This window comes from Sorex araneus, chromosome 1, assembly GCF_027595985.1.
Source record: "Sorex araneus isolate mSorAra2 chromosome 1, mSorAra2.pri, whole genome shotgun sequence".
NCBI classification, from domain to species: Eukaryota; Metazoa; Chordata; class Mammalia; order Eulipotyphla; family Soricidae; genus Sorex; species Sorex araneus.
The window spans coordinates 29,739,960-29,755,417 of NC_073302.1; the positions used below are offsets into that span (position 1 = coordinate 29,739,960).

Genomic DNA, 15,458 nt, shown 5'->3' on the forward strand with positions numbered 1-15,458 from the left:
GTGCACATATACATACTCTCAGATAATGAACTTTTTTTTTTTAAGTTTCAATGTCAACATTGGGGCATGTTGAGTGTGTATGAATTATAGTTATTCACTTATTTTATTTTATGTTTTTGGCCTTTGGGCCACACCCAGAGGTGTGCAGGGCTTATTCCTGGCTAAACTTAGGGGACACTCCTCATCGAGCTCAGGACACCATATGGGTGCTGGGAATTGAACCCAGATTGGCTGTATGCAAGGCAATAATCCACTGTATTATCTCTCCAGGACCTATTTACTTATTTTTATTTATCCTTTAACATTATTTACACAGGCATATATTTCATCTTCTTAGCATTATCTTTGTTCTTTGCAAAGGAACACCAGGAAAGGGAAAGTATTGCAGTATTATAGGGAAGGATTTATCTTCAGACTTGAGGAATGAGACTGTCTTAGTCTTGCACTGAGAGGTATTTACAGCTTTAGAAACAGCACCCTGGAGTGTGGCTGATATGCTCTGAGGTGACAATTCCAGCCCTCTGCCTGTGGGGGAAGGGCATGTCAGCAGGAGAGAAAGGGAATTAGGAGCTAGCCTGGAAATAAGGGGGAGAGGAGTATGTCATTTTAAGAACTGGAGAAATGTTTGCAATGGAAACCCCTTTAGTTTTTTTTTTTTTTAATTTATTTTCGTTTATTGAATCACTGTGAGATACAGTTACAAAGCTTTCTTGATTGGGTATCGGTCATACAATGTTATGACACCCAGCCCTCTACCAGTGTTCATTTCCCACCACCAATATCCCTTGTATCCTTCCTGCCACCCTCAGCCTGTCTCTATGGCAGAGACTTTCTCTCTCTCTCTTTCTCTCTCTCTCTCTCTCTCTCTCTCTCTCTCTCTCTCTCTCTCTCTCTCTCTCTCTCTCTCTCTCTCTCTCTCTCTCTCTCTCTCTCTCCTTCTGCGTATTTGGCTTGCAATACAGATACCGAGGGGCCATCATGTTTGTTTCTTCATCCACTCTCAGCACACATCACCCGTCCAGAGGGATCCCTTCCAACCATCATGGCCATTAATGGTCTTGTCTCTATCCCAACTGCCCTCTCCCCCAGCCCTCGAGGCAGGCTTCCAACCATGGACCAATCCTCCTAGTCCTCGTTTCTACTGTCCTTGGGTGTTAGTCCCTTCAGTTATGGAAGTCTCGTGGATGTTTTGTGGAAGAGACAGGCAGAGATGAAACTTTTACAGTCGTGGGGATCTTCTGTGCATCCTACTCTGCAGTGCGTGCTGCTGTGCCGTGGAATTGCTGATGAAAGCATGGTGACTCGTGCACATTCTGTTCTCTCTGGGATATCTCAGGAAGTACGGGTTGGGGGAACTGAGCCAATGGCCCCGGGCTCTGTAGTTGCCTCAGACCCAAGTAGCCAGAAAAGATGGGGTTGAGTGACAGGGATGGTGAGCTTCTACTCCAATGAGCAATGGCTACAGTACCAAGTTTTAAGTCTTAAAAATGTACATGAAGTTAAGCTGACCTTTTTGATGTTGCTCGCCCATCCTGTGGCCTCTTGGAGACACACAGTCCATTATCTCCATGTCTTCCAACAAAGACTTCCATGTGGGAAAAACGTTTTCCTTACTGCAAGTGCTCTCGAGGTTCAACTTTGAAGGTAATGTGAGTTCGAAGCAAAGGGAGAAACCAAAAACCAGCCTACCTAATTTTGCTCAGGAATTACCTCATGGTTGTCAGCACATCCTCTGAGTTGGAGCAGAAAGACTTCTCCGAGGTTATTGTCAAATGGAAACCATGAGTCCATCAGAGTCCTGGGAGAGAGGGAGCTCCCACTGCTGGTGTGGTGAGCGAGGCATTTCAGAACACACGCACAGTTTGGCAAACTCTTTCATAGAACCCTAAACAAATCTTTTTTTTTTTTTTTTTTGCTTTTTGGGTCACACCCGGCAATGCACAGGGGTCACTCCTGGCTCTGCACTCAGGAATTACCCCTGGCAGTGCTCAGGGGACCATATGGGATGCTGGGAATCGAACCCAGGTCGGCCGCATGCAAGGCAAATGCCCTACCCGCTGTGCTATCATTCCAGCCCCAGAACCCTAAACAAATCTTATAAGACATATCTTCAGGGTTTGGCTTAATATTGTTGATGATGATGATGATGACAACGATGATGAACTTAGTCTATATTTAGAGTTCTCTTTTAAAAAAAATATAGGGACTGGAGAGATAGGACAGCGGGCAGGGCACTTTCCTTGCTTGTGGTTGACCCGGATTCAATCCCTGAAACCCATATGATTTCCTGAGCACTGCCAGGAGTGAATCCTGAGTGCAGATCCAGGAGTCAGCTCTGAGTACCCCTGGGTGTGACCCAAAATAAACAGGATTTTGTTGATTGAGATTCTGTGGTTTACAAGGCTAGCGATGATGTTTGTTCGTGTACATAATACCAGCACCACACCCATTACTAGTGTGCCCACCTTTCTCTCCGAAGAATCCCAGCACTCCTCCATCCCAAACTCCCCCCCATCCAACGCAACTGGAAGCATCAGTTCTCCCCTTATGTTGCCTTTAGACCTTTGCTGCTACCTTGCCGTGTGTCGTTAAGTTTCATTGTCTGAGAGAGGTCTTTCTGTATCTGTCCCTTTCCCTCTGACTGTTTCCACTCAGCATGACATCCTCTAGTTCCATCCATGTTGCTGGAAATTGCCTGATTTTTTTTTTCCCTCTTTAAATGGAAACATCACACACTGCTACTGCTTCAGTGATGAGCTCCACACACTCTCAGCTGTCTCTGGTGCAGTCTGTGCATGAGTTCATGGCAGTCGAGTATAAGACAAATACCCACAAGCCTAGCCTTCGCTGGGTTTTAGAGTCAGATGATACTGAATAAAATGATACGCATTTCAGTGCCAAGCAAAGATGGGTTTTCTCTGTAGACTCACCACCCCCCACTGCCGTGAGCAATAAAAATGATAAAATGGTCCCTCCTTTTTCTCGTTGGGAATCTGAAAATTCAGAACAAATGGAAGCTCCTCAGCAATAGCAATTCTGATCTCAGTGCTTGTACTTTCTCCTTTTTTTCTCGAGCTTTCTACCCAAACTTATATTTTCCTTCACCAAACTTTTTTGCTCTGTAGCTCGGTAGCATGTAACATTTAAATATATCAATGAATGCATGCAAACATTTTGCTAAAACTGGATACTAACAGTAATCACTCTGTGTCTTTATTTCCAGTCTTAGAAATATTGGTGACCCGAACAGAATGAATGACTGTTCTTTCTTTCATGCTTTTAGCAGCTTTACAATTTCTTTCCTTTTTTTTTTTTATTTTCTCAAGGCCACGCCCATGTTGTCCACTTTGGAGAAATAAAGTTAGGAATCTGTGCTCAGCATTGCATTAAACCCAGGCACTCTCTATTTGAGATATCTTTTATCTGTTGAATATCAACCAGTTTAAAACCTATATTACTACACTATTTTGAAGGTAGCCATCAAATAATTCTTTCTCAGGTGAATCCTCTCCAATAGTGTTTGAGGTCACTTCTGGTGATGCTTGGCCTGGTGGTACAGGCCTGAGGATCTGGTACTTGGTCCAGCAGGGCTGCACCCTACACTGACCAAGAGGCCACGCATTTCTAGGGCTCCATCCAACTTGGAATCTCATGTATGCAAAGCATGGTCCCCAACCCTTTGAGCTAGCTCTCTGGCTCCCAGAAGCTAGTAATTCTTATCTGAAATAAGCAACATAGAAACACACACTTAGAGTAATTTTAGTGTCTTGTTTTGATTAGGAGTATTTTCCTTGCATTTTTAAATCAAGATTTTGAATGCTGTTCATTAACTTGTTTATTTTCAGTAGAAAATCCAGGTTTACATTTGGGGTTTAAAAACAAAGTATTTTTAATTTTTCATTTCAGGTAAAACTAAACTCCACGTCTTTCTTCCCCACCGACGAGCTGGCTGAAGCCACCAAAACTTTGCTGGATAGTCTTGGAACTCTCGCCCAAGAGGTAGGTTGTCTTCTCACGACCAAAAGGCAGACGATCCACTACCGTTTTTGTTTGTTTTTAAGTGCTGAGTTTGGTAAGATAGGTTATTTGGATTTGAATATTATATTAAATATGAAAACAGGTTTTGAGGTGTCAAAGATCTTAAAAATTTTTGGTTTGATATCTTTATATCAAACCAATATAAAGGTATCTATGTATCTTTATATATTGCAAGTGTATATATATACATACTTATACACACATATAGCAAGTTATACATATATATATACATATATAGCTTGCTATATATATGCGTGTATGTATACTTATATATGTGTATGTCGAGCCCGCACGGCAGAGCCTGGCAAGCTACCCGTGCCTATTGGATATGCCAAAAACAGTAACAATAAGTTTCTCAATGAGAAACGTTACTGGTGCCCGCTTGAACAAATCGATGAGCAATGGGATATATATATATATATATATATATATATATGAGCAGTGTCATCTCGATGAATATATATATATATATATATATATCTTGATATTTCTCTGGGACCAAGAGGGGAAGATATCAGTATTACCATATTTTACTGATGGAGAAACTAAGATGCATAGATGTCTCAGAGTCAGTTAGTTAAGCCAAGGGAAATTTCTCCCATATTTTACTTTTCCTTGCAAGTTTCTAATACATTTGTAAAGTGTATAATCCCCCCCACCCACACACACCTCTATGCTTCCAGCCCTCCTATGCTGCTTTTGTCTTACCAGAAACTTCAGTTTTTTTCTTTTTCATTAGCAAGACTAGATATGCATTTTATCTAGCTGTTTTCCAACTAAAAGAAAAGCATGGTGTCCCTCATTCAATTCTTTACCTTGCAAACATCTGACCTTCGAAACTTGAGCTTTAGCAGTGTCATCTCCATGAATATAGTTGTTTGCCTTTTGGGTCTCTAGGTTGAGAAATGTATCAGGATGGCCTCTGTTATAGGATCAGACGGCTTATAGACACTTGCAAAGGCAGTTTTACATTTCCCCTGCCTCCCAGTTAATGCGGGTCAGTTTTTGGACCTCCAGCCTTGTTCCATACTACACTCCAAAAGGAGGAATTGCCAGGAGCCTGGGAGTAGAGGAAAAAACTGATACTGACTTCATGTCACGATGTTGGAGTACAGTGATGAGCGGGAGAGTTTTGTTGGATCGGGTACAGAGTTTTGAGCGGCTTCTCGAACTCATTTATTGGTGTTTGGATCGTTTTTCTGAAATACAGATACATTGCGTTTTCTGAGAATTAAAAAATTGGCATGTTCGTTGTGGAAACTGAAGAACATGTGGAAAGCAGAGAAAATGTGGAGATTAAACACGGTCGACCCTTTGGCAGAATGCTGTCTTGCTGTGTCTTGCTTTTCTCTTTCCTTTCAAATTCTGCTCGCTGGTGTCTGCAGAGTCTGGGCCTTGAGGGTGGAGTCCTCTTCCTGCCTGTCCTTTGTGACTGGATGGGCATGCCTGTGACCTTTCTGGAGATGGAGAAGCCAGGTCAGCCAGGGTGCCCCCTAGAGGCAGAAGAAACAAACTACCCTGAACGTCCAGGGCTCATTCTCTAGGGTCCCGTGAACTCACACTGGCCTGACTGCACTCTTGCAAGATCCCCTCCCAGACTTGGAGAAAGCCAAGCAGAGGCCACGACGTGGGAGGTGGGCTGTCTCTAAACTCAGGGTCTGGTTACAGTTGTTCGTTCTTACATCACTCTCCTGCCTGCCTTTCTGGGGTGAAAAAGTAATTGAAAGCATGGGATGCTTCCACCACTGATGTGGCAGAAATGCTCCCTGCTGAGCTTCATGCAAGTTTCCCGGCAGCTGTGTCCTTGTCTTGGTGCCCTGCCTGCTCCCTAGTCCAGGGCAAGCAAGGACCACCCCCCTCCTCCAGATAGAAGGTCTTGAGGTCTCTTTGACCACAAGTTACCGATTGTCTAACTGGCTATTTCTCTGGGACCAATGGGGGAAGATAATAAGTAGATGCATTTGTTTATTCGTTCAGTGTCTGGAAAGACAGTTGATTGTCTTGACCAAGACACAACTCTTATGAGGGAGAGGGAGTGAATATTTCCTGAATCGCTCCTCTGGTTCATGCAGTTTTTACCAGATTTCCTCGAATAAGCCACATGACAAATGGAAGCAGGTTTTCTCGTGCCCGTTTCGGGATGACTCTGAGACTCAGCAGACTTTCACAACTTGTCCGCAGTCATCCAGACTTGTTACCTGGTAAAAACTCAAGAGATGATTGCAGATCAGCTGCTGCCCAAGCCCATGTTCTTGGCGCTAGCACTTACTTTCCCTCTGTCAGACGTTGGCGGCAACTGAAATAGACTTGAAAGGAGACCCTTCAAAGGGAACCAAGGCGGGCCTGGCCATTGGCTGAAAGTGGGGCTCAAGGAGCTGGACGAGCAAAGCCGACGTGATCTTCATGGTGCCTGAGGAGAGACCAGGCAGCCAGGACAGGGAGAAGCAGCTGGTAGCCACCCAGAACCTTCCTGGAGCCTGCCGTGCTAGATGGCGTCGGCAGTGAACGTGCTCGCTCCCCGGTTGCCACGGGTCTGGATTGGGGTGGCACGGAAGCAAACAGGAGGAGGTGACAGCAGGGGTGTGTGCCGTGAGCGGCAGTGAAGCTGGGTAAGGGAGTCTAGGGTGGTGGCAAGGTGTGGATTTGAAGGGGGCGATGATCAGGGAAATCTCCTCCGATAGGGTGACAGTTGGACCCGAGGCTCACACTTGCAGTGGGAGGGCCTGCGGGTGCAGCGTCAGGGAGAGAGGACATTAAAGACCAGGAGGGAGGCGAAGTGTGGCCAGGACAGAGTGAGCACGAGGGCGAGTGGCGGGGGAGCAGGCGCTGTAGCTGCTGGGCGTCGTGCCGTCAGGTCAGGCTGGATGGACACTGAGCGAGCCAGGACCGTGTTTGCCAGCCAGAAACTGGAGATGTCCCCTGGCACATTCTGAGGGGCCACAGGTGAAAGTCACCTAAACGGCAGCTCAGAGCACTGGGCCAGGGGGAGACTGGTAAGACAGTGGGGCCACAGAAGGTTGGCAAAGGCTGGAGAAACATTGAGTTAGGGGGCTGAGGGTGAGGGTAGGGAGTGTTTGGGGCAGACCCGTCCCCGGCCTCCCCGCAACTACTCAGTGGAGAGTGTGAAAGTGTGTGCGCCCTGGCTGTTCAGTGGAGAAGACACTCTACAGGGGCGAAGGGAAGACACATTTCAGCCACTTGAGAAAGGAGTAAGTAGCCAGGCTCCAAAGACTGTGGTCACATGTCGTGTCGTGAGGGTGCAGAACCAGACTTCCTGTGTCAGGGACTTGACCGAGGGCATCTGGGCAGGAATGAAGAATGAATAACAAACGGTTTGCACCTGAAATAGCTCTGGGAGGAGCCACCCATCAGGAAAAGCTTGCCTATTTGTCACACTAGCTGGAGTGACTTCTTGCTTGTGGCTTGGTTCTGTGCACTGCCCTCTCGGTGCTGAGGGCATTTATTTCTCATCATACTCCGCCTTAGCTTCAGCAGTGCAAGGAGAAGGTGCACCCCCCAAAAGGGGAATTTTGTAAGACTGTAAGCTTCCTAAGAGGCATAGCCGAGACCTGGATTGGGACCTCCCTCCTTACATTTTTCTCTATTAGCTGACTCTGCCCGAGACCAGGATGAACACCTCATCCAGGACTTTTCCTGGCGAGGAGCAACTCAAAAGTTGTTTTGGAAAGGAGGCAGCAGTGCAGCACGTGGGCAGTTCTGGATGTCTGTGTAGATGTATGCACAACTGTCCTGTGTTTAAATTTTTTTTTTTTTATGTCCATCATAATGCTCTCCTGGGCATCTTTTGAGACCTCTGATTAAACTGTAGATTGACAGGTCAGAATATGTGTTTCAGGCTTCTACGGGATAGCAAGGGAGGCACGATGATGTCTGCTCAGCTGTGTTATGAAATGGAATGATCAAGAGACTGTAGCACTGCCGTCCCATTGCTCATCGATTTGTTCGAGCGGGCACCAGTAACGTCTCCATTGTGAGACTTATTGTTACTGTCTTTGCATATCGAATACGCCACGGGTAGCTTGCCAGGCTCTGCCGTGTGGGCGGGATACTCTCGGTAGCTTGCCTGGCTCTCCGAGAGGGATGGAGGAATCAAACCCGGGTCGGCCGTGTGCAAGACAAACACCCTACCTGCTCCATCCAGTCCAATCAAGAGACTAGGATGTTCCTTTCTCTTCTCTGTCTCTCCGAGCCCCTCCCCCCCTTTTGCTGTCACCTTATCCTGGGCCTCCTGTTCCCCAGCTGTTCAGCATGAGGAGCTGGAGTGACATGCGCCAAGAAGTGCTGTTCCTGACCAACGTGAACAGCTCCAGGACCTCCACGCAGATATACCAGGCCGTGTCGCGCATCGTCTGCGGCCACCCCGAGGGCGGAGGCCTGAAGATCAAGTCGCTCAATTGGTATGAGGACAACAATTACAAGGCCCTGTTCGGAGGCAACAGCACCGAGGAAGAGGCCGGCGCCTTCTATGACAACTCCACCAGTGAGTGGGCGCCGGGAGCCCCGAGTCTCGCCTGTGCCCTGCACCCCTTCTCTCTCAGGCTCACTCTTGTGGTTCACTCAGGTTCACTCCTGGCAGGCTTGTGGGACCATATGGGGTGCCAAGAATCTAACCTGGGTCAGTCATGTGGAAGGCAAGCCCCCTACCCACTGTACTATAGCTCCAGATTGTGGGTTTTTCAGATTTTGATTTTTAATGCATTGAATATAGATGCTGTGATGAGGTAGCGGCTCTGGAGGTTGGCATGTCTGTGTGCTCACACAGAGACTGACATTTCTCGTCAGCTGTCGGTCCCCACTCTGGCATGTCTCAGCAGTGAAGATGAGCGAAGGATTCTAAGCCAGTTTCCCTTGGGGAGATGAGGCCAGGGATGTAGAAGAGTGGTTTCCAGATTCATCTAGTAGCTTCTTCTCTTTTCCTGAACGCTGTCGTGTATGCTTTGTGTTTCTTTTTTAAAACCCTTAAGACCAATTGTAATGAAAACTAACATTTAGGGAACCTAATGTACTGTGTATTCCACATGGTCCCCGCAAGCACCTCTGGGAGCCATTCATAAACCAGCCATATTCCATGAGCACTGTCAGGTGTGATTACCTCTCAATGACCTTGGGGCCTCTGCTCCGGTGGACTCGGGTGGCCATGTGGTGCTGGGGATGGGACCCAACCCCTTGGATAGGCTGTCACTAGTACTTCGGCCACTTGAGCTACATCCCCAGCCCTACTGAAGCTATTTATTTATTTATTTATTTATTTATTTTTGCTTTTTTGGTCACACCCAGTGATGCTCAGGAGTGACTCCTGGCTCTGCACTCAGGAATCACTCCTGGTGGTGCTCAGGGGACCACATGGGATGCTGGGAATCGAACTTGGGTCGGCCGCGTGCAATACCCCGCTGTGCTATCACTCCAGCCCTGTTATATTGAACCTCGTCGCTAAGGCTTCATAACTTCACGTTCTAGAGGCTTCTTGGTTCAGAGAGGCTCAGTGACCAAGTCTCTTACTCTCAGGAGCTGGGTCGAAGCCAGGCCTGCTGTCAGCTTTTTGTGGTGTGAACCACACTGCCCGCCCGGAAGCTGCCTGCTCACGGTGGCATGCGCGCCCGCAGACCTGTGCCTTTGATCTGCCGTTTGTCTATGGCTCAGCGCTTCAAGGCTGTGCTAAAGAGCCGTGTAACTTCATATCTGCTCCCACACGAGGAGTGTTTTGTGGGGATCTATGCCTGGTGGCAGCGAGCAGCCGCTGTTACAGTGGAGACAATGCCCGTCTTTTCCCTTGAAAACATAATGCAAGGGAGTTTTCTCCATTTCTGACCACAGGTATGTCTTTAGGACAGCTTCCTGTGCGTTCCTGTAACACAAGAACCTTTTATTCTCCTCTGGAGGAAAGAGCTCCAGACAGGGCCGATTGCTTTGCTAGCCTGAGGGGATAGCATTAGAGCTGGTAATAGGAAATGCCATTCTCTCTGCTCCCTTGCTTTGCAAATCAATCCCCAAACCTTTCTACAGCCAATAGAAACGTGCTCAAATCCTCCTTTTAAAAATGTTGTCTGTGTTGCATGCAGGGGCTACTGAGAGCCCAAAAGGAAATTTAAAAACAATGCAGGAAATCCTTCTGTGTAAGTGAACAAGATTATCTGTTATCACTTGGGATTTTTCAGTTTTTGGATTGTCTTTTGCTATTTTTTTTTGCAGGGGCGGGGGCGGGAGGGGGGTGTCTTACCCAGGATGCTCAGGGATGACTCCTGGCTCTGTTCTCAGGAATTACTTCTGGAGGTGCTTGGGTGACCATATGGGATGCTCTGAATTTGGGTTTGGCAAACACCATGTGCAAGGCAAACACCCTACTAGCTACATTATTGCTCTGGCCCCAGAGATGGTCTAGACATTCTTTGAGGAGGAATGGGGTAGGGGAACACCTTGTGATGGTTAGGGCTTACTCCTGGCACCGTGCTCGGGGATCACTCCTTGCAGGCTTGTGGGACCATATGGGGTGCCATGAATCTAACCTGGGTCAGTCATGTGAAAGACAAGCACCGTACCCACTGTACTATAGCTCCGGATTGTGGATTTTCCAGATTTTGATTTTTAGTGCATTGAATATAGATGCTGTGATGAGGCCTATTAATTAAGGAGATTTTTTTTTTTTTTTTGGCTTGAACATTGAAGCCTGAATTCAGCCTTCTGTTGTCTCTGAAAGCAGAGTGGTGAGATTGGGTCTGAATCAAATTACGCAGCTTTGTACAAAGTAAAACCTTTTTCTAGATTTCCTCAATTGTGAGTTTTCCATCAGCATTATAAGTAACTCTGGTGTTTATTAGCCATCATTTTAGGGGTTCTACACATAACATCTCAGTTCATTTTTCTCACGGCTCTGCCACCCAGGTGCAGTTAGCTTCATTTTCACAGAGAGCCAATTGAGAAACAGATAATCATTATTGGTTACATAGCTCCTAAGAGGGAGAGCTGTGATTTGAACCCAGTACTGGCGGGCCGGCTGCAAAGTCCTGTCCATTCCTCCAAGCCTTTCAGCATGCGTCTAAATATTTAACTTTGACCTTTTTTAGCTCCTCACTGCAATGATCTGATGAAAAATCTGGAGTCCAGTCCTCTCTCTCGGATCATCTGGAAAGCTCTCAAGCCCCTGCTGGTCGGGAAGATCCTGTATACACCTGACACTCCAGCCACAAGGCAGGTGATGGCTGAGGTAAGCTTCCTGGCCCCCAGAATTCCTCTATAGCATCCTCCTACATTGACGGGTGAAGAAAGTAAAAATGGCTCTGGATGGAGTATATTGAGGCTTATCAAGGTGCTTTGGGGCTTTCCTAAGAGGGAGAACCTCAAGTTTGCGCCAGGCCAGCTGATTGTGATGGGCCTTGGGTACTTGAATCGTAACAGTCAGCAGACATCCTTGGAGAAGGGGAGGAGTGGACACTGGAGCAGCTTTTACGGAAGAGAATGAATTTTTTTCTGTCTCCGCTTACCTGACTGCTTAGGTGAATAAGACTTTCCAGGAATTGGCCGTGTTTCATGATCTGGAAGGCATGTGGGAAGAGCTTAGCCCCAAGATTTGGACCTTCATGGAAAGCAGCTCCGAAATGGACCTTGTTCGGGTGAGTCCTCCTTTGATTGCCAAGCACCTGTTTGATTCTCAAGAGGGGAATTCTGGTCACTGTCTCAGAAACGATGCCACGAGAATCTTTATGTGAATGCAGGGTAGACATATTGCGCATGACTGAAGCTCAGAGCTATCACCTGGTAGGTGATAAAGAAGATAACCGTTTCCCGTATGTCAGTGTACCTGAGAGGCAGACCCGTTTTCTAAGAAACTTGGTAAGGGCTGATGTTTTGAGGAAGGGTTTGGTGATTTGGGGTCCTAATTATTTTCACTTCTGAGTCTAGAACCGAACATAACTCTTACGTAGCCTTTCCTATGTCTTGGTAGATTATGGGCAAATGTCTGGGCATAAAGGCCTTGTCTGATCTGTAGATTGGTCTGCAATACTCGTACCCAAGGCTCTGAGTTGCAGAGACCCCATTACTATGTAGAGGGGAATTGCGCTTAGCGTCTCAGAAGCGCTTGAAAGGGATAAGTGCTCTACAGAAAATTGGATTCAAAAGCGGAGGAGTCAGAGCAGGAACAGATTGTCTCCCTTGCCGCAGCCTGCATGCCATTTGAATCACGTCATTCCTGCCTTGGGCTGAATCACAGAATCATTAGCCGATTTCCTATCTCCACAGTGGTGAGGGAGGCGCCTTCTTTTTTGTTTTTGTTCTCATTAAGAAGCAGGAATGAATTTGGTCAGGTTTCTCGTCTCAGTCTTTATTGATCCAGAAGGAGTTTAAAGGGAGTACCTACCTCGGAGTTACTCTCAGGTTTAGAACTGTTCCCTGACACCAAATGAGGGACAATCTCCAGGAGTCCTGCATATGATGAGGCAGCTAAAGTTGCCTTGGTTGCACTAGTTTCATTACATTTGCAGAATGTTTAAATTTGAGCCTTTAAAAACCAAGGAACTTTTGTGAAAAAAAAAAAAAGAATAATAATTAGTACGGTGACGAATAGTCATCACATCCTGTGGCCTAATATATGAGATTTTTCTAGGCTCTAGAATTTCCTCTCTGAGGTATTCACCTGGTCTGGGCACAGACTGCACCCTAAGTCTAGTTGTGATTGCAGGAGGCCTCTTCTTCCTGGTCTTCTCCATGGAATCTACATTTCTGCCTGTTGGGCTCCTTGCCTTCTGCTCCTCATAGGATGATGATGGTCCCTGGGGAAGGTGCCCCTTCTGAGTTTTGATTTGTGGCAAGAGAGATGCTTCTACCTGTGGTTAAGTGGAAAGTTTGACTTGGTCATCCTAGCAACTCATAGGCTTCCAGTTCTTACAGGAAAAGTCTCTTGTGCACACAGGCAAGGCATGTCATGAGGAATTCTGCTGAGGCAACACAGATGTGCTGCGGCTGAGAGGGAAGATGCGGCAGGGTGTGGAGGGCCGTGTGTGTCACGTCAAGGACTTCTGCTCTCAACTCGGGGGGACATGCCAAAGTTTCTAGCAAAGGGAAACTGTAAAGATATAAACTCTGATATGTCCACCCTTCTGAAGAGCAGAAAGGTGGAAGGCAGACACCAGGCTGAAACCTGTTCAGTGAAGGGTCAAGAAATCTGGTGGGTGGGGAAGACTGGTGGTAGGTGGTGGGGATCTCCCCTAGACTAGTGGGTACCAGAACCAGGAGGGCAGGAGACGGTAGGTTGCAGATACTGAGTCATAGTTGGCAGGCAGATCTTGAAGACCCCTCCTCCATTTTATTTATTTCTAGAGGGGCTGAGTTCCACAACATGGGCTTCTCTGTAACACGCCCCCTCCGCCCCCACCCTGCAGCCTTGTGTCTGGTGCTTGGGACTATGTCTAAAAGTTCTGTTTCTGTGGGGGTTGCTTGTATCATAAATTTAATTATTTACTTGGGATGTACACATGAGCAATGCTTAGGGATCACTCCTAGAGGTGCTTGATAGGAACCACGCAATGCCAGGGATGGAATTGCATGGGTTCAATGCATGGGTTCAATGCATGGGTTCCTGAATGCAAACCCCGCCCCCCCAGCCCTCTGAGCTCTTTCCCTGGCCTTCATGTTTGTTTTTTTTTAACCACATTTATCGAGGCATAATTAACAAATATAAATAAAATGTATTTAAGGCGTACAACTTGATATTTTGCTATACATATAATTAAGAAATAATCACGGTTAAGCTCATTAGTATACCTCTTACCTTATATAGTTGCTTCTTAGCAAATTTCAAGTACACGCTACAGTATTGTTAAAGTCACCATGCTGCATAATAAGTCTCTAGAATCTTCTCATCATGCATAACTGAAACTCTGCACTCTTTGACCCTCCTTTACTCCCAAAGCCTCTATTCAGCTCTGCGGCAGTTTCTGTTTCTGCTGTCTGTGCCTCTGGCTACATCCATTACACTAGCCCATAGAGCTTGAGACACTTCTCTGTTTAATCTAATGTTCTCAAGGCATTTTCCCTCTGGTTCCTATTCCGAAGCCTGATCTTGAGTCCCATGGGTCCCTCAAGTACACCGGTGTAAGTGGTCACATGGGCACTTCTCATGTCCTTGCTGCCATCCTTGGCCTTACCGCCCACCAGTAAACCTCAGCAGGGGAGACCTGACCCCAAAATACCTCTTGTCTTCACTTGGCTCTTTTTTCTGTTGTTTGGTTCAAGTCTCCAAATAAAGCCATTTCAGAACTGCTAAACAGTGCCCTGGTGAACTTTGGTGAGGATCAGTGTATATGTTAACAGAAATATATACATCTTCCCGATAACCATGTCAATTGTTAGTCCTTATTGAAAAGCAACTTGAAATGAAAAGGGTCTGAGTCTTTAAAAAGTCCTGTGTTGTGCACCTTCATTCCATGTCCCAACAGGAATGTATCCTACAGAAATAAATTTTATTTGTTTTTAATTTTTGGGTAACACCCAGTAGTGCTCAGAGCTTAGTCCTGGTTCTGTACTCTGGGATTACTCCTGGTGGGGGCTCAGGGAACCATATGAGATGCAGGGAATAGAACCCAGGTTAGCCACATGCACTGCATGCAAGGCAGATACCCTACTCTAAATCCGTGCCCAACAGAAATAATTTTTAAAAACTTACTGAGAAGAAATGTTATTGCTCTAACAGTTGCCATAGTGAGAGAGTAGAAACTGACTTTGATGCTTAGCAGTATGGGAATCACTGTCACTGTCATCCCATTGCTCATCGATTTGCTCGAGCGGGCACCAGTAACGTCTCCATTGTGAGACTTTTTTTTTTTTTTTTTGCTTTTTGGGTCATACCCGGCGACGCACAGGGGTTACTCCTGGCTCATATACTCAGGAATTACTCCTGGCAGTGCTCCGGGGACCATATGGGTTGCTGGGAATCCAACCTGGGTTGGCCGCGTGCAAGGCAAACGCCCTACCCGCTGTGCAATCTCCAACCAGCTGTATGGGAATAGTTAATAAAATTAGCATCTCTATGCTCTGTCGAATCATTATGTTATCATTAACATAATAAATAGAAAGCCACATGGGGGAAGAAAGCTTATACTCTTAGTAGAAAGAAGAACAATATAAAAACTAACAGTGTTTGGTCCGTGGGGGATTCCGTTTCAGTAGAGTCAGCTTTTCATTTCCCCCCTCAACGCTGTACTGGGGAAAAGGCAGCTGCTCCTTTGCTGCGGGTTGGGTTTGAAGCTGACCATCTTGCTGGAGACATTTCTCTGCAGGGCTCAGCCCTCATCATCTGACCTAAGGACCAGAGTATTTGTTTTTATCTTCCACACTGGCCAAGTAGGAAACACACCATAGGGGAGAGGCTTCCTTTGCTTCAGGCCCCACGTGTTCAGCCTTTGGAA

The 15,458-nt window shown here is 46.5% G+C and overlaps 1 protein-coding gene across 4 annotated transcripts in view; it reads left to right on the forward strand.

Moving 5' to 3' along the window:
- The window catches only part of ABCA1 (ATP binding cassette subfamily A member 1), a 148,623-nt gene that overhangs the window by 78,129 nt on the left and 55,036 nt on the right, over window positions 1–15,458 (forward strand). For all 4 annotated transcript variants that reach the window (XM_055124798.1, XM_055124811.1, XM_055124802.1 and 1 more), the window contains exons 8-11: window positions 3,907–3,999; window positions 8,299–8,539; window positions 11,121–11,260; window positions 11,550–11,666. In XM_055124798.1, coding sequence (XP_054980773.1) covers window positions 3,907–3,999; window positions 8,299–8,539; window positions 11,121–11,260; window positions 11,550–11,666 — 591 coding nt within the window. The remainder of the gene's footprint in view (window positions 1–3,906; window positions 4,000–8,298; window positions 8,540–11,120; window positions 11,261–11,549; window positions 11,667–15,458) is intronic.